General features: G+C 42.4%; 2 protein-coding genes across 2 annotated transcripts; both read left to right on the forward strand.

Annotated features, from left to right (window-relative positions):
* The first annotated feature begins 6,357 nt into the window (after positions 1-6,357).
* olfcb1 (olfactory receptor C family, b1) lies at positions 6,358-20,672 on the forward strand. The gene is made up of 6 exons (XM_079376217.1): positions 6,358-6,556; positions 13,342-13,633; positions 14,031-14,786; positions 15,096-15,299; positions 15,424-15,541; positions 18,494-20,672. Exons 1-6 carry the CDS (start codon positions 6,363-6,365, stop codon positions 19,630-19,632), a joined length of 2,703 nt encoding a protein of 900 aa, XP_079232343.1. The 5' UTR covers positions 6,358-6,362; the 3' UTR covers positions 19,633-20,672.
* Positions 20,673-21,114: 442 nt separating this feature from the next.
* On the forward strand, positions 21,115-26,894 carry LOC306844245 (uncharacterized protein). Its single transcript, XM_079376218.1, has 2 exons — positions 21,115-24,125; positions 25,773-26,894. Exons 1-2 carry the CDS (start codon positions 21,358-21,360, stop codon positions 25,879-25,881), a joined length of 2,877 nt encoding a protein of 958 aa, XP_079232344.1. The 5' UTR covers positions 21,115-21,357; the 3' UTR covers positions 25,882-26,894.
* Positions 26,895-27,428: the final 534 nt, after the last annotated feature.

A 27,428-nucleotide genomic window follows, 5' to 3' on the forward strand; every position in this document is an offset into this window, starting at 1 on the left:
GTGCTGCGCTTTAGAGTTAAAGGAAATGCTCATAAACCTCGCAGAAGATTACCAGTACCTTTTTCTTTGTCTTTTCTTACAGTGTTATTTAGTGCTATTACTAAATAGTGACAAAAGCATACGAATACTATACTATCAGTGTTGGGAAGGTTACTTTGGAAATGTAATAGGTTACAGATTACAAGTTATCCTACTTAATATGTAATAAGTGCTGTAACTATTTCTTAATGTAACTGATTGCTTTTGATTAATGTTTGATTACTTTTCTAAATTTCTAATGATTTCCACTGTTAATCCTTTTCAAACATGTAAAGCAGGCAGAGTTAACCTTGCAGAAGAACTCAACACTGATTAGTCACGTTCAGAATCCTTCATCACTTGAATTAACATTACAATCACTTCATTTTAAACCACAGCCACCACAAAATCAGACCTACATTTTGAGATCATTCTGGGGTTAAATACAGATTTAAAACCAAAACAATATATAGTTTAACAGCTATGATACTGTTTTTGAAATCAAATCTTGCATAGTTATGACAGTAAACACTGGCATCTAACAATGGCTTGGAAAATACAGTTAATCTTTAAAAATAAAGCAAATGCATAACCCTAAATAGGAAGTAAAACCGTTGAATCACTGCTGTCTCATATTTTAGAGAAGTCTGTGCAATTTATGAAAGAAGTCAATTAAATCTGTTTGTGTGTGTTAAAAAAATCAGATGTAACCTCGTTTGCAATCGTTAACATTTTCATAACTAATTTAATTACACTTAACTAGTTACTTCCCAACTCTGTATACTATACTATACTAATATACTATTATTGGCATGTTGCCCCTAACTTCTCTTCAGAAGATTTTTGAGAGGTCTGTAAATATAAAATATTTTGTACTGTGTAGTTTTATGGCACAATGTGTTGCAAATGATCTGGATGAGTGTTGTGAGTTATGATGCTTTATCAAAAACCGTGTCTGGCTAAACATGAGTTCAGACAGAGAAGAAGCACAACAGAGTTGAATATAACTGGCACTAGTATACTGACAGTAATGTGGTGGGGCCGAGACGACCTTCAAGGGGAAACTGCTCACTGTGTTCAGTGGCCTACAATTATCACATTAAAACATTAAATATTGTTTTGACACCAGGAGCATTACATCACAAAAACTCCACAAGTATGAAGCTTTTATTGTGCAAGTGGTGCAAACGGGACTTTGGTAAGATTGAAGCACAATAGATCCTCCAGAGAAGAGATTGACTTAATGTTCTGTTATGATCCTGATCAAGATTTTGGCTTTGAATATGAAGATGACTGATGGTGATGGATGGACAGGTGCACATCTGTATGTCTGATGTCGTCTGAAGGAGGTCCTGTGGCTCACAGCACTGATCTCAGCACATCTCGCACTGATCCGGACTTCACACAGAGCACTGGGACGTTCCTGCTGTGTGGGGAATCTCTTTAGCGCTACTTCTCTTCTGCTGTCTGAACACGATCTGACCTGCTACAGGCCATGCGACTCAAAGTACAGGACAGCTCGACATCATCCACCCGTAACATCACAAAATCAACAAATGCACGCTGCTACCTTATGAGAATCACGCGTGATCACCAGGGGCCTCATGTATAAAGCGTGCATGCCTTAGATTTGATCGTAGAGTGTGTGTGTGTGTGCACTTAAATCCACGCCAGCGCTCATATTTGTAAAAACTGTCTTTGACGTGGAAAAGGGTCTGAGCAGACCTACGCACTTTTTATTGTCGAAGTACTGCAGGTTTTTGAAAATGTAAGCTGTTCTTGCAGCTCACTGTTCTAAACTATGATGACTGCTGATCTTTTATATGTTAATGACATTAATTATGAGTCGTTTACAAGGCAGAGAGCTGAAACCATTCAGTTGCGTGCAAATTCAAGATCCTGCGCGTTTCATAGATTTCACATCAGAAAGAGACGTGTGTTTTCTGTGTGTACGTTCAGTCTATGAATCACGTACACATATTTGAGAAATGATCGTAAGATCAAATTTAGGATGGTTTCTGCGTAACATTTTATAAATGAAGCCCCTGATGTATGAACCAGAATCTCTTCTGGTCTTTGGTGACAACAATCTACATTATTTACATTTATTTTAAATAGTTATAAATAGTAGTGTATGATTCTAAGACGCAGTGTAGAAAATACTTTGGCTAAGAATGAACTAAATTCAATTACTGAGCAGCTACATGAGCACAAAAACTGTCCATGTTCTTGCTCTAGCCATTTTAACCTTTACAGAAATTAACCACGGTTTTACTACAAATAAAATAAAATAAAAAAACATGTTTACTGTAGTTTTACTATGGTAAAAACAAATTAACCAGGGTTTTGCTACAATAACCATAGTTTAACCATGGTATTTGAAGTACAACTGTGGTTATAAAAATGGTAATAATCAGCCCGCCAAATAAACACGATTACTACACTTTTACTATAATAAAATCATGGTTCATTTTCATAAGGGAAGTGTTTATTTGGGTAACACTTTATTCTGATAGTCCACTTTAGACATTCTACTAACAGTAAGTAACTTTGCAGCTACATGTCAACTAGCAGTCATTAGAGTATTAGTAGACTGTCTGCTTAACCCTAAACCTACCCTATTGAGAGTTAGTAGACATGTAGTTACAAATGAATGAGAATTAGTTGACATGTAGTTATAAAGTTACTTATAGTTAGTAGAATGTCTAAAGTGGACTATCGACCAAAATTAGTAGTAGCTCAGTCAGTTCCATAAAGCGGCAAATCCTGCCTTCAGAGCAGACTAATGAACACATTTGAGTATCCATTAGAGGGCTCCTTCTCTCCAGAGCCTTTATTCCAGTGAGAGCCATCTGCTCGTGTAAACACATCAAGGTCGACAGGACAGTCTCTGTGATGTTTCTGCACCGACAGTTTCTATTAATTCTTTCATTAAACAGTGTAGTAATTGCAATCTACTATTTTAAATAGCTATAGTTACTATAGAGTAGTTTACTGTAGTAAATACCATGCTCTGGCCACATTAATTTTGCATACTGCATATTGACCCTTGAATTCACTCTGACGCCTTAACATGCAAAAGACCACATTTTTGTGCCTCTGCATTTGCATTATGGCATAAAACACATGAATTGTGTTCCATTGTGTTGCATCTCAAGTAGTTTCAATTTACTTAAGACACTTTACGTTTTACGGCAGCTGCTTAAAATGATTTTGTCAAATAGAGTGACAGTAAATGCTTGTGGCACATTCCTGGTTTGATTAAAGACAACGATAAAACGATTAAATGTCACACACATAGTAAGCCTTCTCAGGTTTGTTTTTATTTCATAGCTGTTGTTGAGTGAGGAATCGTGTATATCCGGCTTTACTACATTCTCTTTTTGTTCTGCTTTTCAAGAACCTGAAGAAAATGAAATCCCATTCCTGACCCAGTCCAAAGAATGCTGTTTTAATTACTCTGCTGTAAGCTCATGAGCATCACTCAGGAACTAAACACAATCGGTGTCCAGCAAGATCGCTCAAATACAGGTCCTTCTCAAAAAATTAGCATATTGTGATAAAGTTCATTATTTTCTGTAATGTACTGATAAACATTAGACTTTCATATATTTTAGATTCATTACAACACAACTGAAGTAGTTCAAGCCTTTTATTGCTTTAATATTGATGATTTTGGCATACAGCTCATGAAAACCCAAAATTCCTATCTCAAAAAATTAGCATATCATGAAAAGGTTCTCTAAACGAGCTATTAACCTAATCATCTGAATCAACTAATTAACTCTAAACACCTGCAAAAGATTCCTGAGGCTTTTAAAAACTCCCAGCCTGGTTCATTACTCAAAACCGCAATCATGGGTAAGACTGCCGACCTGACTGCTGTCCAGAAGGCCATCATTGACACCCTCAAGCAAGAGGGTAAGACACAGAAAGACATTTCTGAACGAATAGGCTGTTCCCAGAGTGCTGTATCAAGGCACCTCAGTGGGAAGTCTGTGGGAAGGAAAAAGTGTGGCAGAAAACGCAGCACAACGAGAAGAGGTGACCGGACCCTGAGGAAGATTGTGGAGAAGGACCGATTCCAGACCTTGGGGGACCTGCGGAAGCAGTGGACTGAGTCTGGAGTAGAAACATCCAGAGCCACCGTGTACAGGCGTGTGCAGGAAATGGGCTACAGGTGCCGCATTCCCCAGGTCAAGCCACTTTTGAACCAGAAACAGCGGCAGAAGCGCCTGACCTGGGCTACAGAGAAGCAGCACTGGACTGTTGCTCAGTGGTCCAAAGTACTTTTTTCGGATGAAAGCAAATTTTGCATGTCATTCGGAAATCAAGGTGCCAGAGTCTGGAGGAAGACTGGGGAGAGGGAAATGCCAAAATGCCTGAAGTCCAGTGTCAAGTACCCACAGTCAGTGATGCTGGTGTTGGTCCACTGTGTTTTATCAAGGGCAGGGTCAATGCAGCTAGCTATCAGGAGATTTTGGAGCACTTCATGCTTCCATCTGCTGAAAAGCTTTATGGAGATGAAGATTTCATTTTTCAGCACGACCTGGCACCTGCTCACAGTGCCAAAACCACTGGTAAATGGTTTACTGACCATGGTATTACTGTGCTCAATTGGCCTGCCAACTCTCCTGACCTGAACTCCATAGAGAATCTGTGGGATATTGTGAAGAGAAAGTTGAGAGACGCAAGACCCAACACTCTGGATGAGCTTAAGGCCGCTATCGAAGCATCCTGGGCCTCCATAACACCTCAGCAGTGCCACAGGCTGATTGCCTCCATGCCACGCCGCATTGAAGCAGTCATTTCTGCAAAAGGATTCCCGACCAAGTATTGAGTGCATAACTGAACATAATTATTTGAAGGTTGACTTTTTTTGGTATTAAAAACACTTTTCTTTTATTGGTCGGATGAAATATGCTAATTTTTTGAGATAGGAATTTTGGGTTTTCATGAGCTGTATGCCAAAATCATCAATATTAAAACAATAAAAGGCTTGAACTACTTCAGTTGTGTTGTAATGAATCTAAAATAGATGAAAGTCTAATGTTTATCAGTACATTACAGAAAATAATGAACTTTATCACAATATGCTAATTTTTTGAGAAGGACCTGTATATCTTTAGGAATAAATTCATCATTTCATGACTGTTTTTTCAGGTATTTGAAAGCAACACCTCACTACTCAACCGATATTAATTGAGACAAAATGTCAGTGTCAATATGTAGGATTTTACATGGACCCTTTTCACAAGACTGCGACGATGCAGCGGTCATAAGCATCGCAAATCCTCCAAAGTTTTTTATATTTAGATTTCTTTTTATTTATGTACATTTCTAACACTATACTTTGTGTTTTATCACCTTTACATCAAATTACAACTAAAAAGAAACTACTTAACGCTAATGTGAGGGTGTTTCTAATGCAGTGTCTATGGGAGTGATGGTAAATTTGACATTATTTTCTCTTCTGACTGCCGTTATCAGTCTCTCTCAATTTATTTCCTTTGACTCAAAGTCGTGACATTTTTTTATTGCTATCTGAGCAAATGGGAATGAAAAAAATATATATATTTGTGGTCATCTTCCATTCGTGCTCTCAAAGTTTACCCAACTATGACGACTTCCACTGCGGAGAAACCTAAAAATGTGAAAAGATCTATTGTGTTAAAGGAACACTCCACTTTTTTTGAAAATAGGCTCATTCTCCAACTCTCCAAGAGTTAAACCGTTGAGTTTTACTGTTTTTGAATCCATTCAGCCGATCTCCGTGTCTGGCGGTAGCACTTTTAGCATAGCTTAGCCTAGATCATTGAATCTGATTAGACCGTTAGCATCTCACTATTTTTCCTATTTAAAGCTTGACTCATTGTCACCATTTTTTTCTTTGGTCATGTCTTTTCTTAGCGCTTCTGCTGATCTCTCAAAATAGGTTCATATTCCCATGTATCAATTTTAATGCACATTAAAAATATGTATGCTGATTTATCATAACTGGTGTCTGAGTGTTTCACCTCCAGACCTACTAAAGCACCTGATTCTGAAGTCTCAGCTCACAACACCGCTTCTGTCATTTCGGCATTTTGCCATCATTTCTTATCACTGCAAATTAAAAAAAAAAAAATGTTTTACTGTAACCTGCAGACTGAGTCCACATTCCATCACGGACGACAGAAATGTGACTGAGCAGGTGAATTTCTCCACTTCTCTTTTTTCTGCCCATGGGAAATCCTACAGAAGCAAATCAGAGGTAATCAGAGCCTTCCCACTAACGTCACCCAAAAAGCAGAACCAGTTTTACAATAAATAGCTCATCAACAGTATGACTGCACACACTCGCCATGATGAGGTGCCATCTTCAGCTCTGTGTGCTGGGTGTGATGATGCTGTGCTCGGGTTTGTGGGTCCACTGCAAAAACCCCCTGAGCAGAGCTTACCTGGAAGGAGATGTTAACTGCGCAATTTTGAGCTCCATTCACACTAGAGTAATCAACCTTCACAAACGAGCTAAACCACAGCCATTCATTTGTTCTGGGTGAGTATGCACAAGACTTTCTTATGTTTTTAAATGTTGATCATTTGGATTCTTACTCATACTATGTTGACCTGATTTCTGAAATAGAAACAGCGACATTTACTAGTTAAGTGGTCAAAACATAATTGAAACTTCACCTATAATTGATTAATTAAAAATGAGGAGAACACATTTTTGTGTATTTGTTGTATGTTCCATGTACAGTACTATTGTAACTAACAATTATTAGGATGTTTGCAGGTCAACCTGATCCTAACTGGTTTTAATACAATTCGCCAAATACCACATGAAAAATAGTAACCACTGCAAATAACAAACAGATTAAAATAGTATTATAACAAAATAATTTATGCTTTTATAAATGCAAGGGTTAGACAAAATAATGTGAACACTTGGGAAATCTTGGCAATATTTCATGATTAAGGTGTTTGTACCATCTGCCTTTAATACAGCTTCCAGCCTTTTTAGAATAGAGTCATACAACTTTTGAATAGTCTCCAGTTGTTTGTCGTCTATCAGAAGATCTGCCTGTGTTTTAGAGATTTTGGAGCTTCTCTCCAAAAATGTCTACAGTGGTTTGGTCATGTAAGTCAGGTCTGACAAGGGCAGATTTTGAAGTTCATCTTGTGCTCCAACTCTCTAGGTTTTATGATCATAACAGCATTTTATCATCGGTGTCTGAGATTAAAGCTTGTTCATTGATGTTGGCTTTGTGAAGTTTTCTGTGCTTGCATGGTTTCGGTAGAAACAAGGTCTTCAATGTGAATCTTGAGGTTTGCTGACACTTTGCTGCAGTAGTTCTGTGCTGTTTGGACACATCTTTATTAGTGCTCGACAGTGCCTGTCATTCACTTTCAGTTTTTATCCACTTTTTTCTTTGCTGATGAAGTCTTGCCATGCTTGTGTCTGCAGTCCCAATCGTAAAGACTGTTGTCTTAAAACACTTAACAATTGGGCTGTTGAGGTTACAGATGCTCCTGCTGAACGAGCTCATATGATTTGTCCTTTTTGTCTTAACAAAAATACAATTGCAATATTTGTTTGTTTTTTCACTGTAGCCCACATGATAATAATGGGTGTTTGCATTATTTTATACAACCCCTGCTAAACTTTACAATAAGATAGACAATGAAAACCTGTACTGCTGAAGACATTTGGTGACATTTCCAAGGACTGGGGAGATACATCACAAATTTGGACTGTCCCCAGAAAACGGGGACATTTGGTCACCCAAACTAATGCACAAATACAAAGTTCTGGCATGAAACTCTAGATGGCACAGTCCGATAGGTCTAACTCGATATGACCTAATGACATCATTATCACACGGCACAGCTGATTAGTTCTCTCCTGTATCGGTAGCCAATGAGCTCGCTGCTCAACATTCAAATGTTTGGCTAGTGCTTGCTGTAGCAGCTCACTCCAGAAACTCTCCACCTTCCCCATCTCCACCTGTATAGATCTTCTACGGGTTTATCATGTATGCTATGGGGGTAATTCATATATTATATGTGCAGCAGCAGTATCTCTTACACGCTCGCAGCAGTATTTCATACATGCTCACAGCAGTGTGTTGTGGATGTATTGGCAGTAGCAAGTCTCTTGCTCTGCAGCAGCAGCAGAGCAGATCTATTCTGCCAAGACCAAATGCATGAACACTGTCATGTACATTACCATGCAAATCCCAAGTTCCCATTCAGTCGGTCACGTTCGACGTACGTCAGACTGACCGACGAATAGGAATCTAGAGAGACTAGAGAGGCCAATCTGCTTCGAGTGTAACTAAAACGAGCCAATGCACATTGGCATGCAATCATATGCAGCAGCTGCTCACCTCGCAGCACAGGTATGTAATGAGCAGCACGTGCGTTGCATCTTCAGCTTTTGGCTTCGGAGCCGAACAGTTGTTCTCTGCTGGAAGTTGGAAATCTAAAAGGAGTCTCTGCAGGACGATCTCTTTTGTGTGTGGTGCAGGCATACAGCACCGCAGCAGGGTCAAGTTCTCTCCTTTCATTTTCTTCTCTTGTCTTTGCCTTTTTTTTTGTGCAGACGGAGCTGAAAAGCCGTTCTCACAGCTGGTAAAATGGTGCGCTTAGAGCGCGTAAAAGCTGTTTTTACAGCTGGTAGAGAGCGCGCGGAGAGACAGAGCACACGACAGGCTGCACAATCCCTGTCTGTGTTGCTGCGGCCGTTCCCCTGAATGCTTCAGCACTGACTAAAAGAGCAAAGTCCCTAAAAGAGCTTACACAAGTAGAGCTTGCGTCTTTTCAAAGATGACATTCTACTTGTGTGTTTCTGGATACGGTCGTTACCTGGCGCCGCGGGATGGTCACGAGCGCTGCATCATGTGTCTGGGCTTAGATCACGCTGAGGCAGCGTTTGTGGATGAGTCATGTACCCATTGTGGGATGATGACCATCTCGGAGTTGCGGTCGAGACTCCAGTTCCTGCAAAAGGGCGGAGTCCCAGTGCCGCTGCCTCGTTCCAATCCTCCTCAGAGGGTTGCTGCGAGTAGTGACACTGGTGATCTGAGGATTACAGTGAGCGCGCTTCCTTCGGGGAATCAACCCTCTAGGAACCCTCATTCCTCCTGCACTCTGCAGCCAGTAGAGCTGCCGGGGAAGCGCGGTGGGCCATCTCAAAGGTGTGCACCATCCGTATGCTTCGGCACTCCTCCCGATGACCAGATGTCGATAGCTGTATCGGAGGGTGAGTCAGACTTTTCTGGCGCAGTTGCCTCCTTCGGGTACGGTAGCGGTGCCTGGTACGGATCCGGAAATGATGGCTATGCTTTCCACGAGGGTGGTCATGACCCGCAAGTTCTTCAGGAACTTCGTGCCGCGATCGAACTCGCGCTTCGGGCAACAAAGTTTACGGCGCGATCAGTGGGTCGTGTGATGTCCACTTTGGTGGTCCAGGAACGCCATCTCTGGCTGTGTCTGCCTAAGCGGCGCCGTTGAGCCAGTCGTAAGCGGGGTCCCCAGCCCGTCCAGGCCCCCGCCAAGAGGGGCGGCAAAGCCAAGAGCAAGAGGCCCTAGGACGGGTGACCCGGAGATGGTTGGGACTGTTCTTCAGGAGATGATGACTGCACCGCTCCTTCCCCTGGAGGAGGGCCAGGTGGTAAATCCTTTGTTCCCTTTTCTTTCTGTTGCAGCCAGCGGTACCCACATTTTCAATAAAAGAGCAGTTTCTATCATCTCCGGGTCCGACGAGGGCTCGGAGAGTAGTGGGAGGAGCAAAACCTTTCCACTCTCATCCACCTCTTCTATCGCCAGCGGACAGCAGCGCGCAGTTCGAGATGGGCACCCAAGCCTCTCCTGCAGCCCCTGTCCGATCGTGGAGCCAGGTAAGTGTTGCACAGCACACACAGACCCCGCTACGGGCCGCCTCCCAAAGAGAGCCCCCCGAGCCGCGTCCCTGCATTCCACCTCGCTGCCCTACTGCGGGTACGCCTACGGTCCCCTTGGTCCCGCTTGTGCGGTCTCTGCGAGCCTGGTTAGCACTCCCCAGTCCGTCTCGCTGGCTCATTCGGACCATCAGGCTCGGCTATATGATTCAGTTCACCCGGCGTCCCCCCAAGTTCAGAGGTGTCCACTTCACTTCAGTGAAAGCTGTCGATGCCCACGTCTTGTGTGTGGAGATCATAGTCCTACTGGCGAAGGACGCGATAGAGCCAGTCCCTCCAGCCGATATGAGGTCAGGGTTTTACAGCCCTTACTTCATTGTGCCCAAGAAAAGCGGTGGTTTACGTCCGATCTGGGACCTGCGAGTTTTGAATCGGAGCCTTCACAAGCTACCGTTCAGAATGCTCACGCAGAAACGCATTTTCGAGTGCATCCGTCCCCGAGATTGGTTCGCAGCGATCGACCTGAAGGATGCGTACTTTCATGTCTCGATTCTTCCTCGACACAGGCCGTTTCTGCGCTTTGCGTTCGTGGGTCGAGCATATCAGTACAAGGTCCTGCCCTTCGGGCTGGCCCTGTCTCCCCGCATCTTCACGAAAAGTCGTGGAGGGAGCCCTTGTTCCCATGAGAGAACAGGGTATTCGCATCCTCAACTATCTTGACGACTGGCTCATTCTTGCTCAGTCTTGGGAGCAGTTATGCGAACACAGGGATTTGGTGCTCAGTCACCTCAGCCAGTTGGGCCTTCAGGTCAACTGGGAAAAGAGCAAACTCGCCCCAGTGCAGAGGATCTCTTTTCTCGGTATGGAGTTGGATTCGGTCGAACAGTCAGCACGCCTCACAGAGGAACGTGCTCAGTCGGTACTGAACTGCCTGAATACATTCAAGGGGCAGGACAGCGGTCCCACTGAAACTTTTTCAGAGGTTCCTGGGGCATATGGCAGCGGCAGTAACCCCATTCGGTTTGCTTCATATGAGACCACTTCAGCACTGGCTTCATGGCCGAGTCACAAGATGGGCGTGGCAACGCGGCACGTACCGAGTGGCAATCACTCCGGAATGCCGCCAAACCTTCAGCCCGTGGTCAGAACCCTTGTTTCTTCGGGCAGGAGTGCCCCTAGAGCAGGTGTCTCGGCATGCGGTGGTCTTCACGGATGCCTCTGCCACTGGCTGGGGGGCCACGTACAGCGGGCATGCAGTGTCAGGGGTATGGACAGGCCCCCAACTGCATTGGCACATCAACTGCCTCGAGTTGCTATCAGTACGCCTTGCCTGGGGCCGCCTGAAAGGGCCGTTACAGGGCAAGCATGTGCTGGTCCGTACGGACAATACTGAGACCGTGGCATACATCAACCGTCAAGGGGGTCTGCGCTCCCGTCGCATGTCGCAACTCGCCCGCCATCTCCTCCTTTGGAGTCAGATGCATCTGAGGTCGCTTCACGCCATTCATGTCCCTGGTGTGCTCAACCGTGTGGCCGACGAGCTCTCATGAGCTGCACTGCCGGGAGAGTGGCGACTCCACCCCCAGGTGGTCCAGCTGATTTGGGGAGAGTACGGCGAAGCTCAGGTACACCTGTTTGCCTCGCCGGAAACCACTCACTGCCAGTTGTTCTACTCCCTGTCCGGGGGAACACTCGGTACAGATGCACTGGCGCACAGCTGGCCCCGGGGCCTTTGCAAATATGCGGTTAAATCCTCCTCGACCCCCCTCCTTACCCTCTTGGGACCTTGCTCTGGTGCTTCGAGCACTCCAGATTGCTCCCTTTGAGCCTTTGCAGTCAGCAGACTTAAAGATTCTGTCTATGAAGACTTTGTTGCTGGTTGCATTGGCCTCCATCAAGAGGGTGGGGGACCTGCAGGCATTTTCGGTCGACTAATCGTGCCTAGAATTCGGGCCGGGTGACGGCCACGTGGTACTGAGACCCCGGCTTGGCTATGTGCCCAAGGTTCCTACCACTCCCTTCAGGGGCCAGGTAGTGAGCCTGCAAGCGCTGCCCCCGGAGGAGGCAGAACCAGCCCTGGCTTTGCTCTGTCCAGTTCGTGCTTTGCGACTGTACATAGACAGAACTCAAAGCCTCAAGACCTCAGACCAGCTCTTTGTCTGTTACGGAGGCCAGCAGAAGGGAAAGGCTGTCTCCAAACAGAGGATGGCCCACTGGGTAGTGGACGCCATCGCCTTGGCTTACCAAGCACAAGGCGTGCCCTGCCCGCTCAGGTTGCATGCCCACTCTACGAGAGGCGTAGCATCCTCCTGGGCGCTGGCTCGTGGCGTCTCGCTGACAGATATTTGTAGAGCTGCGGGCTGGGCGACACATTCACTAGGTTCTATAGCCTTCGTGTCGAGCCGGTCTCCTCCCGTGTTCTCACCTCAGGTCAGAGGCACGGAGAGGTCCCGGCTTAGTGTCGGCTTGCTGTGTTACATGCGCTTATTGCTCCAGAGAGTCCCTACAAGGCAGACCCTGTTGAGTCCTCCGATCACCCTTCGGCAGCCAGAGGTGGCGGAGCGTTGGCGCCAGGCCTTTACTCCATTGTATCCTTGAGAACTGGATTTAGGCTGGGTTCCATATGTATGACCCTACGGGCATCCCATATGTGTTATTCCACGAGTTGCTCCTAAACGAAGCCTGTGTCTTTCCTCTGGGAGAACCCACCTCTCGTCAGGTTGGAGTCACCCCAGTACTTCCATATGTAGTACAACCCTACGGGGTTAGTCCATATGTACTTCTCCACATAACTCCTTCGGGGAAGGATGTGGTTTCGCAGCGGTCCTTTCCAAGGAAAGGGTACGCTTTCCCAGTGTTATCCAATAGTCTCACTGAATAGGTTTTGGTGAACAGCAGTGATCGACACTCTCTGTGTTTGCCCTGTCCCACCGTCCTTAAGCAAGGGGGTACAGGAGGCTTGCTACAGAGCGCTGGAAGGGGGCAGCTCCTGTGGCGCTTTGGTAGGGATTCCTATTCGTCGGTCAGTCCGACGTACGTCAAACGTGACTGACTGAATGGGAACGTCTCGGTTACATAGGTAACACTCGTTCCCTGAAGGAGGGAACGGAGACGTACGTCCCGTCGCCACAGTCGCTGGACCACACTGATGCTGCCGCCTTACCTGTTCGGCTCCTCAGCGAAAACCTGAAGATGCAACGCACCTGCTGCTCTTTATATATCCGCTCTGCGAGGTGAGCAGCTGCTGCATATGATTGCATGCCAATGTGCATTGGCTCGTTTTAGTTACACTCGAAGCAGATTGGCCTCTCTAGCGAGATTCCTATTCGTCGGGCAGTCCGACGTATGTCTCCGTTCCCTCCTTCAGGGAACGAGGGTTACCTATGTAACCGAGACGTTGTCATGACAGAACTAAGAAGTCTCTTTCTCTTTTTACCAGTTTTGATCTGACCACATTTCTACAATCGCTGAGTGCCATCCATACTATTGAAGAAATCAATAACTCTACATTGCTTCCGGGGATTAAGCTGGGGTATGAAGTCTGTGATCCTTGTGCATCTCCCACCAAAGCACTGCACTGTGTGGAACATTTACTGGCTATTAACGGATCTCTGCCGGCCCTTTTGGACTACACAGACTTCCGTCCGCCAGTGAAAGCTCTTCTGGGAGAAAGATACTCAGAGTTATCCATCGCTATCGCAAAACTCCTCAGCCTCTACCTGTTTCCTCAGGTAATTTGTTAACTGTTAAAATCAATGTTTACTTGAATAATTCACTAAACAATATTGATCTTGTACTAACCCCTGTCATTACAAACCCTTGAACTTTTTTCTTTCTATGGAAAACTTTTGAAGAATCTTCATGTAGCTCTTTTACACACTACAAACATTCACATTGACCACACCTGTCAAAACAATAGTCCTGACTTGCACGCTATATATCCTGTATTCCTAAATCATGTGATGCTTTGAGTGTGGAAAAGACCAAAACATGACCCAGGCCCACATCTAGATTCAAAAATGGCAAGATTATCACTGAAACTTCTGTTGTAAACAAATATTGGTCTGTCCTTTAGACAAAGCTAGTGTAGCTGCAGATAACTAAGGCATGAGGTGTAACTGTCAACAGGTCAGCAGTTCATCGTCTTCTCCCGTCCTGAGCGACAAACTGCGGTATCCGTCCTTCATGCGCGTGATTCCGAGCGACATCTACCAAGCTCAGGCACTGGTCAAGCTCATGTCTCACTTCTCCTGGAACTGGGTTGGAGTTGTGTATGGAGATGACGACTACGGTAGAGCAGCCTACCAAAGCTTCATGCAAGAGTCCGAGGGAAAAATATGTGCTGACTTTGAGAAAGTGGTTCCACACTACTTGGACCATGTTGATGTCGATAAGCACATCAAAGACGTTGCTCAGAGTATACAAAAATCTAAAGCCAAGGTCGTGCTGCTCATTCTGAAGCCGCAGCTGGTGGAGAAGCTTTTCAAGGAGATGATCCAAACCAATACAAGCAGAATTTGGATCGCGAGCGATGCCTGGTCCATGAACCGCTACATAACAAAGATGAAAGACATCAACAAAGTGGGCGAAATCTTTGGCTTTTCCTTTTCCATGGGAATTACTCCCAGGTTCGAAGACTACTTGAAAAACCTCAGGCCAACGCCAGGAGCAAGAAATGACTTCATAGAAGAGTACAAGCAGTTGAGACTGAACTGCTCCCTGTCGCCCTCGACCTGCACTGTAGATGACGTGCTGCACGCAGTGGACCTAAGAGAGGCCTACAGAGAGAGAGTGGCCATATATGCTTTCGCTCATGGGCTCAGGGCGCTGCTGACATGCAACGATACCGCCTGCTCTGGGGATACCAACTTCCCACCCTGGCAGGTGATATTTCTTAAGCCACTTACAGTGAGGATTTGACATGTTTAAAGCTCGAGGGTTGAACATTTGAAAGTGAAGAATTTAACACCAATAATAGAATTGTAATTCGTATTGTAAATAAAATTGTTATTGTATATTTTATTATCAGAATTCATTTTGTTACAGTACAATTATAATTTACAACAGCAATGTATGTCTGTCTTCTTATTTATCCCTAGAGTTAAGGAAGAGTTCTTTTACCAAGCGTTTAACAACCATTACCCATGAACAATTAATTATTTTAATCTCAAGGACACTTACACTTTTTTGCAGCTAGTGGAAAGTATGCGCAACGTGAATTTCATGCTCGATGGCAATACATATTCCTTCGATGAAAACGGTGACTTTGCGGATGGTTACGACCTCATAATGTGGAAGGAAAATAATGGTGAACGCATTATTGAAATTGTGGGGAAATTCCTCCTGAAAAATGGAGAAGTGGAGATCCTCAGCCAATTCCAGTGGATGAATAACACAGTGAGTTGTACTGTCTCCAATTCTAGCTATTCGGCCGACCGCCATAAAAAAACAACTGACAATCATTATCCACAAGTAAAATGTGTACTTACCATTTAAAGCACACCTCTCTTTTATTCTCCAGATCCCCACATCCAAGTGCTCAGAGCCTTGCCTACCTGGTACTGTGAAGAACCAGTCTGAGATCTCCTGTTGCTATGGCTGCATTGACTGTCCTGAAGGAAACTATACCGATAGACGGGGTAAATCAGAATTCATGTTCGGTTGTTGCTTCTTTCTTTTCACTTGTGTAAATTAAAGAAGTAGCCCTGCTGACACTTCGGCCAGTAGTAATTTACCTGAAAATAAGAAAAGAGACCACATCACCCCTCTTTTGGCCAATTTTCACCTCAGCTTTGCTAGTTGTTCCAACACAGCCCCATGACAATGAAAGAACAACTCAATACTTCCACATGCAGGTCCTCTGATCAGATTTTTCTTGCATTTCCATGGTTCAATTGTCTGACTATCTACGTCTTTAAAGGTGCCATAGAATGCATTGATACAGTATTTTAAATTGTTCTCTGATATCTACATAGAAGACGTGGTTTAGGTAAGGGCAAAAAATCTCCAGAAACGGTTTTACATGTCCATTTGCAACCCTAGGATTTCTCCCTAGAATTAAACGGTCTGTTATTGGGTTATTTGGCAGGGTCATGAATAATAATGAGTTCTGCTCTGATTGGCTGTTTCACAGTGCGGCTCATCAATAAGAAGGATACACAGGGAGGAAATTATATATTTAAATACTTTCTCTCACAGTTATATTGTCGGGTAATTATACTGTATATAAAACGTGGGCATCAGGGAGACATTTTTAATATGCAAGGCATTGAAACTGCTTTTGAACGATCGGTCGATCGCGTTTTAGTTTCACTTTCAAGAGATGCGATCGCACAAACTCTGTTTATATTATGGAGTGACAGTACTTACCACAAATTTCACAAGATCAGTGGTGCTCAGGATCTGTAAATCATTCGCCATCATCCTCATCTCTCCTTACTCTGTTTATGTGGTAAGTGAAATCTTATGTAGTACTGTAACAGGCTACAGCTATTTTAGTAGAACGCGTTATTTGCTTTCTGTGCCTTTCTGAATACAGACACCAACCCATCCCTGCACTACACATCCCCTGCACAGCCTGGAACATAACATTTATTTCCATGATCTGCCATTTTCAATGTTGTCCGCACTTGTTTCTTCACAATACCTGCAGAACTTCTGATGGTTCGGCTGGTGGCTGGCCTAGAACAAGGGCAGGTTTATGCAAATGTTGGGGGTGTAGTGATCTCGACTGTTACGTCACAGTCTGTGTTATGTTCTGATTTGCCTGTTTTTTAGTGGTCTTTTTTAATCACGAGATTTACATAAGGAGGAGGAAACTATGGTGTTTGAGGCTCACTGTATGTAATTCCATGCACAGAACTGTTATTATTTAACTATGCCAAGGTAAAGACAGTTTTTCATTCTATGGCACCTTTAATTAACTTCAAGAGTTTAAACCAAAAACTTATCTGAATGTATAATGTAAGGTGTGTATCTTACACCACCTATCTGATCACCATTTAATTAGGTTTAACCATTTTTTAATAGCTTTTTATCCTTCACAAGATAACTTTGGATAGAGCACCTCTGGAACTGCCTTCAGAAAAATTTATGTTTTTTTCTTGATTAAAATGATTGAGCATAGTTATTAATTATTATGAACAACTCAATAATAATATATGTAACCTAATTAAATAATAAAATCATATAACAATTATTAAGCCAAACTCATGATTTCAGTCAGAACTCAGTTGTGACAAAATGTTTAGTAAGTGCATTTGAGTTTTTCACTGTACAAAAAAATTTGTCAGGCGTATTTCATGTCAACTTGCCAATTATTTTTGAACAATAAACTACATCTGTTACTGTTCTGTCTATTTAAAAACAAAAATAACACACTGTCTGTAAATGTAAATGAAATTAGGCATCAAAACAGCAGCAACCGATCTGGCTTCAGAAGTGGACATTCGACCGAAACTGCCTTGCCAATATTAGGCCCTTTCTTTCGGAACATGCAACACAACTCCTTGTTCAGGCTCTTGTTCTATCCAGACTTGACTATTGCAATGCTCTCTTGGCAGGTCTTCCAGCCAATTCCATCAAACCTCTACAATTAATCCAAAATGCTGCTGCAAGATTAATCTTTAATGAGCTGAAAAGAACGCACATCACATCTCCGTTCATCAATTTGCATTGGCTACCAATAGCTGCTCGCATTAAATTCAAGGCATTAATGTTTGCCTACAAAACCACCACTGGTTCTGCACCCCTTTACCTAAATTCATTACTTCAGACCTATGTGCCTATAGAAGCTTGCATTCTTCAAGTGAACGACGCATTAGTGCCATCCCAAAGAGGCACAAAATCACTTTCACAGACTTTTTCATTAACTGTTCCCATCTGGTGGAATGACCTGCCCAACTCAATCCTTACCCATCTTCAAGAATCGGCTAAAAACACATCTCTTCCATCTTTATTTGACCCTCTAACTCTAGCACTCTCTATTATAATTCTATTTTATCTATCTGTCATCTTTTTATTAAAAAAAAAAAAAAAAACACATGCACACTTGACCCTCTAGCAATTGCATATTTACTCTCTAACTGCTAGCTTTTCTTGAAAAATTAACACTAGCTTTCTTTTATTTATATTATATCTACTTGTTTTCTTAAAAAAATAAAATTGCTACGTGTACTGCGTTAGGCTAACCAAGACTTGTCATAGCACTTGCGTGTTGTGGCTCTTTTGTTGGTTTTGATTGCTTCTGTTGTCCTCATTTGTAAGTCTCTTTGGATAAAAGCACCTGCTAAATGACACTGTAAATGTAATGTAAAACATTTGTTAATGTACTGTACATTAGAGAATATTTATGTTAGGACAAAAAGTAAGTCAGCTGGGTCATTATGATGAAAAAACCCGAACCCTAACCTGAAGCTGATGACTGTACATTATTTAACTGGGTGTTTTAACAGACTGTACACTACTTAAAAAAAATAATTTACAGAAGAACAATGTTCATTAAGATAGACAGTGATTTCAGACTCCAGAGATGAACAGATTCTGCATTCCTAGTGCAATTTTGATGACTGTACGCATGTTTTCTTTTTCAGATCTACCTGAATGCCTGAAATGTCCAGAAGGAACGTGGTCTAATAAAGGAGACAGTACATGCAGGAAATTCGAAGAGAAATACCTGGATTGGAAGGACAGTTACCCCATAGTTCTATTAGTGGCTACAGCAATAGGCTTGGTTCTTTTGTTGACTTCACTCATAATTTTCTATGTGCACAGAAACACAATAGTAATCAAAAAGGCTGACAATACAATGTCCTGTTTCATGCTGCTGGGGTTGGCAGTCAGCTTCATCAGCGTAATCATGTTCATCGGCAGGCCAAATGAGCATCTGTGTCGGGCACAGCAGGCTGTGTACGGTCTCGGTTTCACTCTGTGCGTTTCATGTATTCTGGTTAAAGCCTACCGCACTTTCCTGGCTTTCATGGCTTTTGATCCAGACAGGCAGCATAAGTTAAAAAAACTCTACAAACCTCTTATCAATTTGGTCCTGCTTACTGGTGGTCAAGGTATCATCCTATTGTTCTGGCTGATTTTCAGGTCTCCTTTCCTAGATTTAAAGTGGCCTGGAACAGGCATGGAAAAATACGTTGTCTGTGATGAGGGCTCCATTGTAGGTTTTGGAGTGATGCATGGTTACATAGCTCTATTGGCCTTCATTTGTTTCTTTCTTGCTTTCAAGGGTAGAAAAGTCCCCCATGATTTCAACGAGACTGGTGTCATCATCTTCAGCATGTTGATTCATCTGTTTGTCTGGCTCTGCTTTATTCCCATTTATATTGACAGAAATAAGACAGAGCAGCGGCACATTGTTCAAGCTTCAGCCATCCTGGCCTCCAACTTTGGCATAATGTTTTGTCATTTTGTCCCAAAGTGCTACATAGTCCTGTGGGAGCTGTCAGAGAACTCAAGGGCCTCGATCATAGGCAGGATGGCTAGATGCATTAAAGATGACACGGCAAATGCAAACATCACTATAGTAAATGAGGTGGGTCGAATCACTTCAGACTCAGGCATCTTCTGCCAAGGTGTAGTATCATCGGTGATAGAGATCAGCACAGTTTCTAAAGATGTATCCAGTTCTATAAAGACTGTGGACTTATTAAATACAGATAGAGGCAGTATAGTAACAGTGTCCCGCCATGCCAAGTTGAGACAAAGACACACTACTCAATAAAAAAAGTGTTGTTTTGTATTCTTCTAACAACAGAATTTACAATTAGTAAATACTTAAACTGGATTTTCCATCTTACATACACTGGAAATGTACCAATATTCTACTCATTGTTTAAAGGTGCTAAAAGGGGTTTTTAATAATTATTGCTGTATTTTTGTACATTTCTAATACATATTTTTATACTTACACAGGGACTCTGCATTTATTAATTAATATACTAAATGTAATGGTGGATAAATGGTTTTTCAGAAATGTAGTTGTTATTTTTTATTCTAATTTGTCCATAGATGTGCATGTTAGAAGAAGTTAAATCTACAGGAAGAAGTGAGTAAGTCTACACTTTCCTGACTTCAAACTCAAACCCAAACTCTTCATAGGACCCATATTACCCCAGATTACCCTGCCACTACATTGGCTCCCAATTAAATCTAAAATAGATATACAAATTTTAGTCACTACATTAAAATTTGCATAGGCTAGACCCTCCCTATATTTCAGAATTAATGTCTACACACATATCATCAAGGTCTTTATGATTGTCAAGGTCTTTATGATAAAAAAAAAAAAAAAAAAAGAAATCTTCTGGTCTAAAGTAATGGAGGTTGAGAATTTGCTGTTTTGGCGTCTAAATTTTGGAACAACCTTCCATGGAGTTTGAGATCAGCTTAGTCCGAAGCCAGTTTTAAGGAACCTTTAAAACCCCTTTTGTATAAATTGGCCTTTACTTAATCTCATTATATCATATTTGTTGTTGTTGTTGATGTTGTTGTTTGTTTGACTATATGAATGATTGTATGGTTATGCGTTTGGCATTATTTGTTAAGGTTTATCTTTTTGTTTGTTTTGATCGTTACTTGTTTTATTCTGTGAAGCACTATGTGAAAAATTGTCTGTAATACTGCTAAATTACTTTCTTGCTTGTAATCACAAAAATTATCAACCCCACTCACACAACCATTGCCTCATCTGGTCCATGGCAAAGAAATTACTGTGTCTTTACATTTAATAAACAATAAAAACTAATTTGAGCTTTGAATTTTAATGCTGTTATCAGTGTCTGCTGGATCATTCTGTTTAAATCCTTGCCTTTGCCAGCAGATTGCAGACATTACTGGCAGAGGTCCAGGGGGATTTCAGTCAGAAGTAAACAACTAGAAATACTCCAGCTGCCACTCTGAACTTAATTTAATCTGTAATGCTGTTGTTTGTTGAAAGCACAGAAACAAAATTGAAACAGTAATTTAAACAATTTTTGATGAATAATGTAACCACTTTAGAAATCAATGAAGTCACTTCACATTTTTACAATATATTTTGATTATAACACTCACATAGTGATAATTCAATCAGAATTCACCAGGAGTAAAAGAAGATAAGGTAACCAGCAGGCTATCTTATTAGTAAGATGAGCTTATGGTCTTACGCATGCGCTTTATTCCTGTACTGTGACCATATGTGCAGGTGAGAAAGACTGGAAGCTTCAGTCCTGTTTCTCAATCTTGGGCTCTCTATGGCATACGCAACACCAACTGGGCAGTGGTAAATCTTGATCGAAAACGCTCAAAGAAATACAAGAGGACAGGAATTGTGGACTCGGGCAGTTAAGGATTTTAAGGACAATTGGTATGGTGCGCAAACAAGAACCAAGCTGAGGATTTCTGACACAACACTTTTAAACGTGCAGTCGATAAAACTGATCAAAAAGAGTAGGTTTTTCCCATCAAAATGGGCTGCTCTCCCTCTAAAGGTCAACTTTTCAGTAAAAAAGCTATACTGTCTGCATCACCAGAAAACAAGAATGCAGAACTGCTTTCTGATGGGGCACAACTTCTAATCAAAGCAGAGATAAGCACAGCTACAGAAGGACTAATGGCAACAGAGGTTCAAGAAAATGAAACATATGTGCGAGGTAAGAGATCCTCAGTAATTGATGTAATTTGTGATGCCACTGTGACAGTCAAAGAAAATGCTACTGAGCAGATGTTAGAAGTGGTCTACTCTCTGGATGGACAAAGTGCACAAGAGGGTCTCTTAGAAAACCAGAGAGAAGGAACTGAGGAGATAAGGGCAAAAGTTAATCAAGGAAAGCGTAGGAAGCAAAGGAAACATAGACTGAGAAAAAATTCCTACGCGCAGTCAAAGGCAGAGTTCATACTGAAATCCCACCAGGCAGCCTATGCCTACCTGAACCCCAGCATATCAAAATATGAGTCTCTTTTAGGCCTCTTGAGCCAGGCTGCTCAGGCCCATCTCTCTGTACAGACCACAGTAGCATCAGTAGTTTTGCACTATGAAGAGATTAACCAGGCTTTGGAGGAAATGGCCACAGAGGGTGAGGATCTGCTGAGGGAACATGGACATAACATGACATGGCCCGCTTCACTTAAAGACTATCCACCTACAACAACCAAACCTAGTAATGAACTAAATTTCTCCCAGCTTCCTTCTGAACTGCTGCAGCAGATGCTTCTTCACTCCACAGCTAAAATGATCTCTGTGGGAGACTCTGTGAAATGCCTGAGTGACTCAGCCTTACAGGAACTAGCTGAGTACTATGGGTCCCTGTCTCAGATATTAGGAGAGAAGCTGCTTGCTAAGCATGCGGCCGAGGAACGCTTGAAGCAGGTCTTGTCCCGTGTGGAAGCTGCTGCTCTGAGGAAACCAAGTCCAGAAGATTCTGCTCTTCACAGTGAGGACAGCGGCATAGGTGCAGACAACGAGTGTCAGAATGGCTCGGAGCGTCTCCGGCGAAACAGAGGGAGCTCTGGGTCTGGAGCAAACACTGGAATAACATCTGTCTTGACCACCAGTTGCTCTCCAGATCAGCCATTCCTTAACGCCAATGAGGAGGTTACAGATAAGGATGATGATGAAGATGATGATGAGGAGGAGGATGCAGAACTTGAGAATGAAGACAGTGGTAGGTTGACTGACAAGACGAGGGGAACAATCGAGGGGTCTTCCGAGCCAGACTCCACCCATCCTCCAGTTCAGGGTAGTCTTCAAAAGCAAGAGCAGGTCAAGACCAGAAAAACTAGACGGCCCAAAACTGCAGACAATACCTTTCAAGTAAAACTAAAGTACGGCCATTTAAGGGGCCCAAAGCGCTCACAATCCGCCGAGTGTTTGTGTAGCAAAGCAGAAGGATCAGATCCTAATCAGCAACAAGGAAACCCAAGGAAAATGCAAACACCTCACTGGAGGAGAAAGAATAACTTGCCAAAAGAACTTGTACATGGGAGTCATGTTTGGACAAAGATTAGAAGTTCATCAGGAGGACAGTGCGCAGCCAGGTACTATGGCCTCCATTATGGAAGCAAAGGGCCTTTCAGGGCAATACCACCTAGCTCTCCTCCAAAGCTCACTCCAGAACCACCTGGGCGAAATGCTGTCAAGAGGCTTATTAATACTTTTAGCCAAGAGGTGGAGGACAATTCAAGACAAAGTCCTTTAGACCAGAAACCAATAAGAGTAAGGGGCAACAAGAAATGCACTCTCCCACTGCTGCAGAACAGCACAGGAGCACTTACCACCAGTGGGAATATCAAGACTAACATCCATTCGCTTGAGCCCAGGCCTGAGCAACTGGATATAGACAGCCTCCCACCTCCACCCCCAGAGATGCTCATGGACAACTCATTTGAAAGCAGTTTAGGGTTGCTCACTGAGGAGAGGACTCACAATGTGCAATGCAGAGGGCAACGACTCTGCACTTCAACGCAAAGAGAGACTGCGCTCTCCAGCCGGGCAAGCAGACAGCGGGGCTCCATGAGCTTCTCAACGACTCAGCCTGTGAGGCAAGATGCTTTGCCTGGTTCCTGCATTGAACAGGAATACAAAAAAGCAATTGAGGTGGATTCTGAAAGAGATACAGCACACACCCTTGACCAGAATTATCAAAAAGCTGTTCATCTGCCTGTGGAGTCTTCTGCCAAAATGGCCCCGGCTAAAGCAGATTTGCACAGTTCCACGTCTTATCAAGAATGTGAAAACCACAATGAGGGCGAGACTGCAAGTATGCAAGCAAAATATTTTCCTCCAAAAACTCCACCTGTCTCGAGGGCATGGCTTCCACCCTCCTGTCCCACTGTGCACCACACAGTGCCAAGTCCTCCATCCACAACCTGCCCCCCTAGTGGGAAGTGGACTCCATCCACAACATCTGCCACCTCTAGTATACACAGATGTGTGATGGCTGAAGAAAACAGCCTCCCCGCTTCTGGGTCACAATCATTTTTTGAGGCTCGGTCCGTGTTCTGTCAGGAGAACAAATCACTCCCTCACACATGGACACGTTCATGTACGTCTACTTTACCTCGGCCATGGGGAGAAACTGCCAGAGGTAGACTGCCAACTACTCATCTTCAACCTTCTTTTATTGGACACAATCCATTGGGTCAAAGGTCATCCCACAGTGAGCAGCCACAGTCATTGCCTAATGCCAAAAAACAACAGGGCCAGGAAAATGACATCACGCCTTTGACCAGTGAGGGGTGAGTATCTCAGTGTCACTGCATGTCATACAATATACAGCAAATGTATGGCATGACATAGGTCTGAATAGTTCAAGGATTTAGTGCAGTAGGAGACCTACAAAAGAGACACAACAGATGCACCTGATACAAAAACAGTGGAAGACGACTGAGCCTGTTGATTAAATCTCTTTAATCTGATCTGCCTTCATCAACATAATTGTGGTTTCGTTTAATCTAAAAATAGTGTTTTGTTTATAGGCACTAAATCTCAGGTAACAAACACCCATCTCCTTCCCTCAGCTTTGGGATTTCTTGTTGAAACTGGTTTGCATATTTGTCATTGTGAAGATTCCTACTATCTTGCCATACAACTGATTTCATCACCACTTGCAATGTTAAGAATTTACCGTAACTATCTACTGTTTACAATCCACTTGGGTCATTAGAAATAGTTTAAAAAACGAAAGCATTTGCCATGCTGCAGCTGTGTAAACCACATTAGTGTACCTACAGTGCTCCAAAAATCATTTCTATTCATAGGAACAAAATGTGTCATGGAAACTCAAGTATTTTTAATTATTCTATAATAATTTCTGTTTTTCTGTGAATATAAACGAGTCATTCTGAATCAAAATTCTGTTTGGATGAGTTGTGTTTATGCTGACAATCGCACACCTGTAAAACATATTCTATATTATTAGGTCTATTTACCATATTACCTGGAAACTCTTAACAGTCTAGAGTTACTGCAGTTAACCAACTGTATTTCTTACCAGAAGGATTGTATATTCCAACTATTAATTTCCATAAATATAACTATTTACTGAACACAGGTGTCTTTTATCATGTTACACAGCATTTATAGTGGAGGCTTTTTACTGAAAATGTCAAACTCTGTTAAATTGAATTGTTTTCATTTACATTTGGTTTCATGGACAATGTCCAGTCATGAAAGCATGATTACTCTTTGAAGAATTGATCATTTCTTTGTCTGTCAACCTCAATCTTTCAAAGGTCTCTGAGAAATAAAAAAATAAATGATGTGTAACTGTATGCAAATCATCAAACTTTAATATTTCACCTTCATATAAAAGTGATGTCAGTCAAGGGGAATAACCTGTTATGGTTGTAATCTTCATAATCATAGGTTACAAAGACAGCATGCCATCAAGAACAGGCTCTCTGAGATGACAAGAAAAAAAAGGAGATGGGGAAGTTTATAACAAAAGGGGAATTGCCCACATATTTATTTCACAGCAGTGTCTTATATGACAGAAAGTGTCTGAAATAAGGGTTTGTGAGTCTGGAGAACTGGACCCGGTTTTGTCCCCCTTTTCATGTTAATCTCATCAGCAGTATTAATCCGAAAGAGGCTCAGCTCAATCCCTGTAGATTAGCATCTGTGCACCTGTCTGGAGCCCTGAGCTGAGAGATCCACTGACTCACCTGTCCTGATGGCCTACATTAAGAACAGATTGCTGGCTAGCTATCAAACCCTAATAAAGTATACCGTAGAACTTAAAGTATTCAACTAACCTTCAAGTGTCAAAGTTGTTTAGGTTTTGACAGATCAGCATTGCTTCTAAAAGAGTTTTATAATGCCATTTGGTTTTTGATTCTGTTCTTGAGTTTTTGTCCTATGTTTATTTTGTGTTTTTTTCACAGAGCAATCACAGTGTCCATGAGAGCAGACGGCAGCGGCACAGACTCTGAGCCGTTCACTGATGATCTGAACACACACAGCGGGTTTGTGGGTGAGGAGATTACAGATTAGCTGGATAAAGGCCTTTTCTCTCTCCTGAGACCTCTAACATAGATACACATGGAAACATTTCCAGTAAATATAAACACCATGATGCTTCAAAGAGCTTAGTTAAAAACACCTGTCTCTGTATATTTGTTACTGTTCCTCAAACTGTCTACCTAATCTGTTATTTATGTTCATGTTGACTTTTCTATTTGTAGCATGAGCTTTCTTTTGGTTTTGATACGTAAAGGATTATTAGGTTCATCAAAAAGGAAAGTTTTCTTTTTGTATCCTGTAATTGATTAATCTGAAACCAACCTGTCATTCTCTCATCCTTATTTAACATGAACCTGTTACTGTTATACTTGTTAGAAATATCTAATCGTGAATAATTCAAATATCATTCCACAACTGTCTTTTATTATGTCCTATACATAACGTATGCTTAATTATGAATTGCGTGGTCAAACCCAGGAGAAAAAAAGCACTTCCACAGTTCCTTTTTGATTCTTCAGTACTTCTTAAGATAAACCTAAGATCATCTAAGTGTACTCAACTGTGCTATTATTGGGACACCATGAATATGAACTAAAATGTGCTTTTCACATACTTTATATGTAAAAAAAACAAAAAAACATCTTTCATACACTAGTATTCTCAAGTGTATTACAAGTTGTAACTAAATACTTTTTTGTTTTTTTTACATAGAAAGTATGTTAAAAGCACATTTTAGTGTCCCAAAATAGACTTGAGACTCGAATCCGCAACCTTTGGATTACGAGTCCGACTCTCTAACCATTAGGCCACGACTTCCTTAAGATTATTGTAGTAGATTAATTTTTAGTACATTAAGTACAAAATTAGTGTGTGAAAATGAGCACTTTAAGTACATTATAGAAGTGCACTTTTTTCCTCCTGGGTGGTCATGACGGTGATTCTGCATTCATGTCATTGGTGTGGAAGACATCCCTTCAGATTTCTGCATCAACTGTTTTAAAAATGTAATCTGATACTGAAAATAAAGAACGTTTCGAACACACACACTTTTGCACAGTTTGATCTGCCCTGTTATGAAATAAAGCAGTTTACTAGCTGCAGGTAAGAGATTTCAGAGGACCTCAGAAGAAGAGTTATTAAAGGAGAAGTTGAGCATGAAAATGCTTGTTTTTACAACACAAAAGGAGAATCTGAAGAATCTTAACATAAATCTTCTCCTCAAAGAGCCACAAGTTTCAAGCGCCAAAAAGTACTGTAACAACCACCATAAAGCACTATACCTTAATCACGAGGACATGTTCACGTATCTTCAGATGAGCTCATGATACTGCTGAGGAAAACAAGTCTCCAGTGCGGAGAGCTGACACTAAAACTGAAACACACATACCATGATGCTTAGAGAACACTTTGGCCAACTGATCAGCGCCTTACAAGCAATGACCATGGGAGCTATACAGACACCATGATACGCCGTAAAGGTGCTGATCAGCACAGTGTCAAATGCAGTATGAAGCCAAGCTCCCAGGACACTAGAAACTGAACGGCGCCTCCTAATGGCCAGCGCTGAGAAACACTAT

Source organism: Barbus barbus, assembly GCF_936440315.1.
Source record: "Barbus barbus genome assembly, chromosome: 24".
Classification (NCBI taxonomy): domain Eukaryota; kingdom Metazoa; phylum Chordata; class Actinopteri; order Cypriniformes; family Cyprinidae; genus Barbus; species Barbus barbus.

Coding starts and splice junctions, on each gene's coding strand:
- olfcb1 (XM_079376217.1), top strand. CDS start 6,363: ATGATGAGGTGCCATCTTCAGCTCTGTGTGCTGGGTGTGATGATGCTG. Junction 6,557..13,341: donor CAGCCATTCATTTGTTCTGG/GTGAGTATGCAC, acceptor TCTTTTTACCAG/TTTTGATCTGACCACATTTC. Junction 15,542..18,493: donor AAACTATACCGATAGACGGG/GTAAATCAGAAT, acceptor TTTCTTTTTCAG/ATCTACCTGAATGCCTGAAA.
- LOC306844245 (XM_079376218.1), top strand. CDS start 21,358: ATGGGCTGCTCTCCCTCTAAAGGTCAACTTTTCAGTAAAAAAGCTATA. Junction 24,126..25,772: donor ACGCCTTTGACCAGTGAGGG/GTGAGTATCTCA, acceptor TTTTTTTCACAG/AGCAATCACAGTGTCCATGA.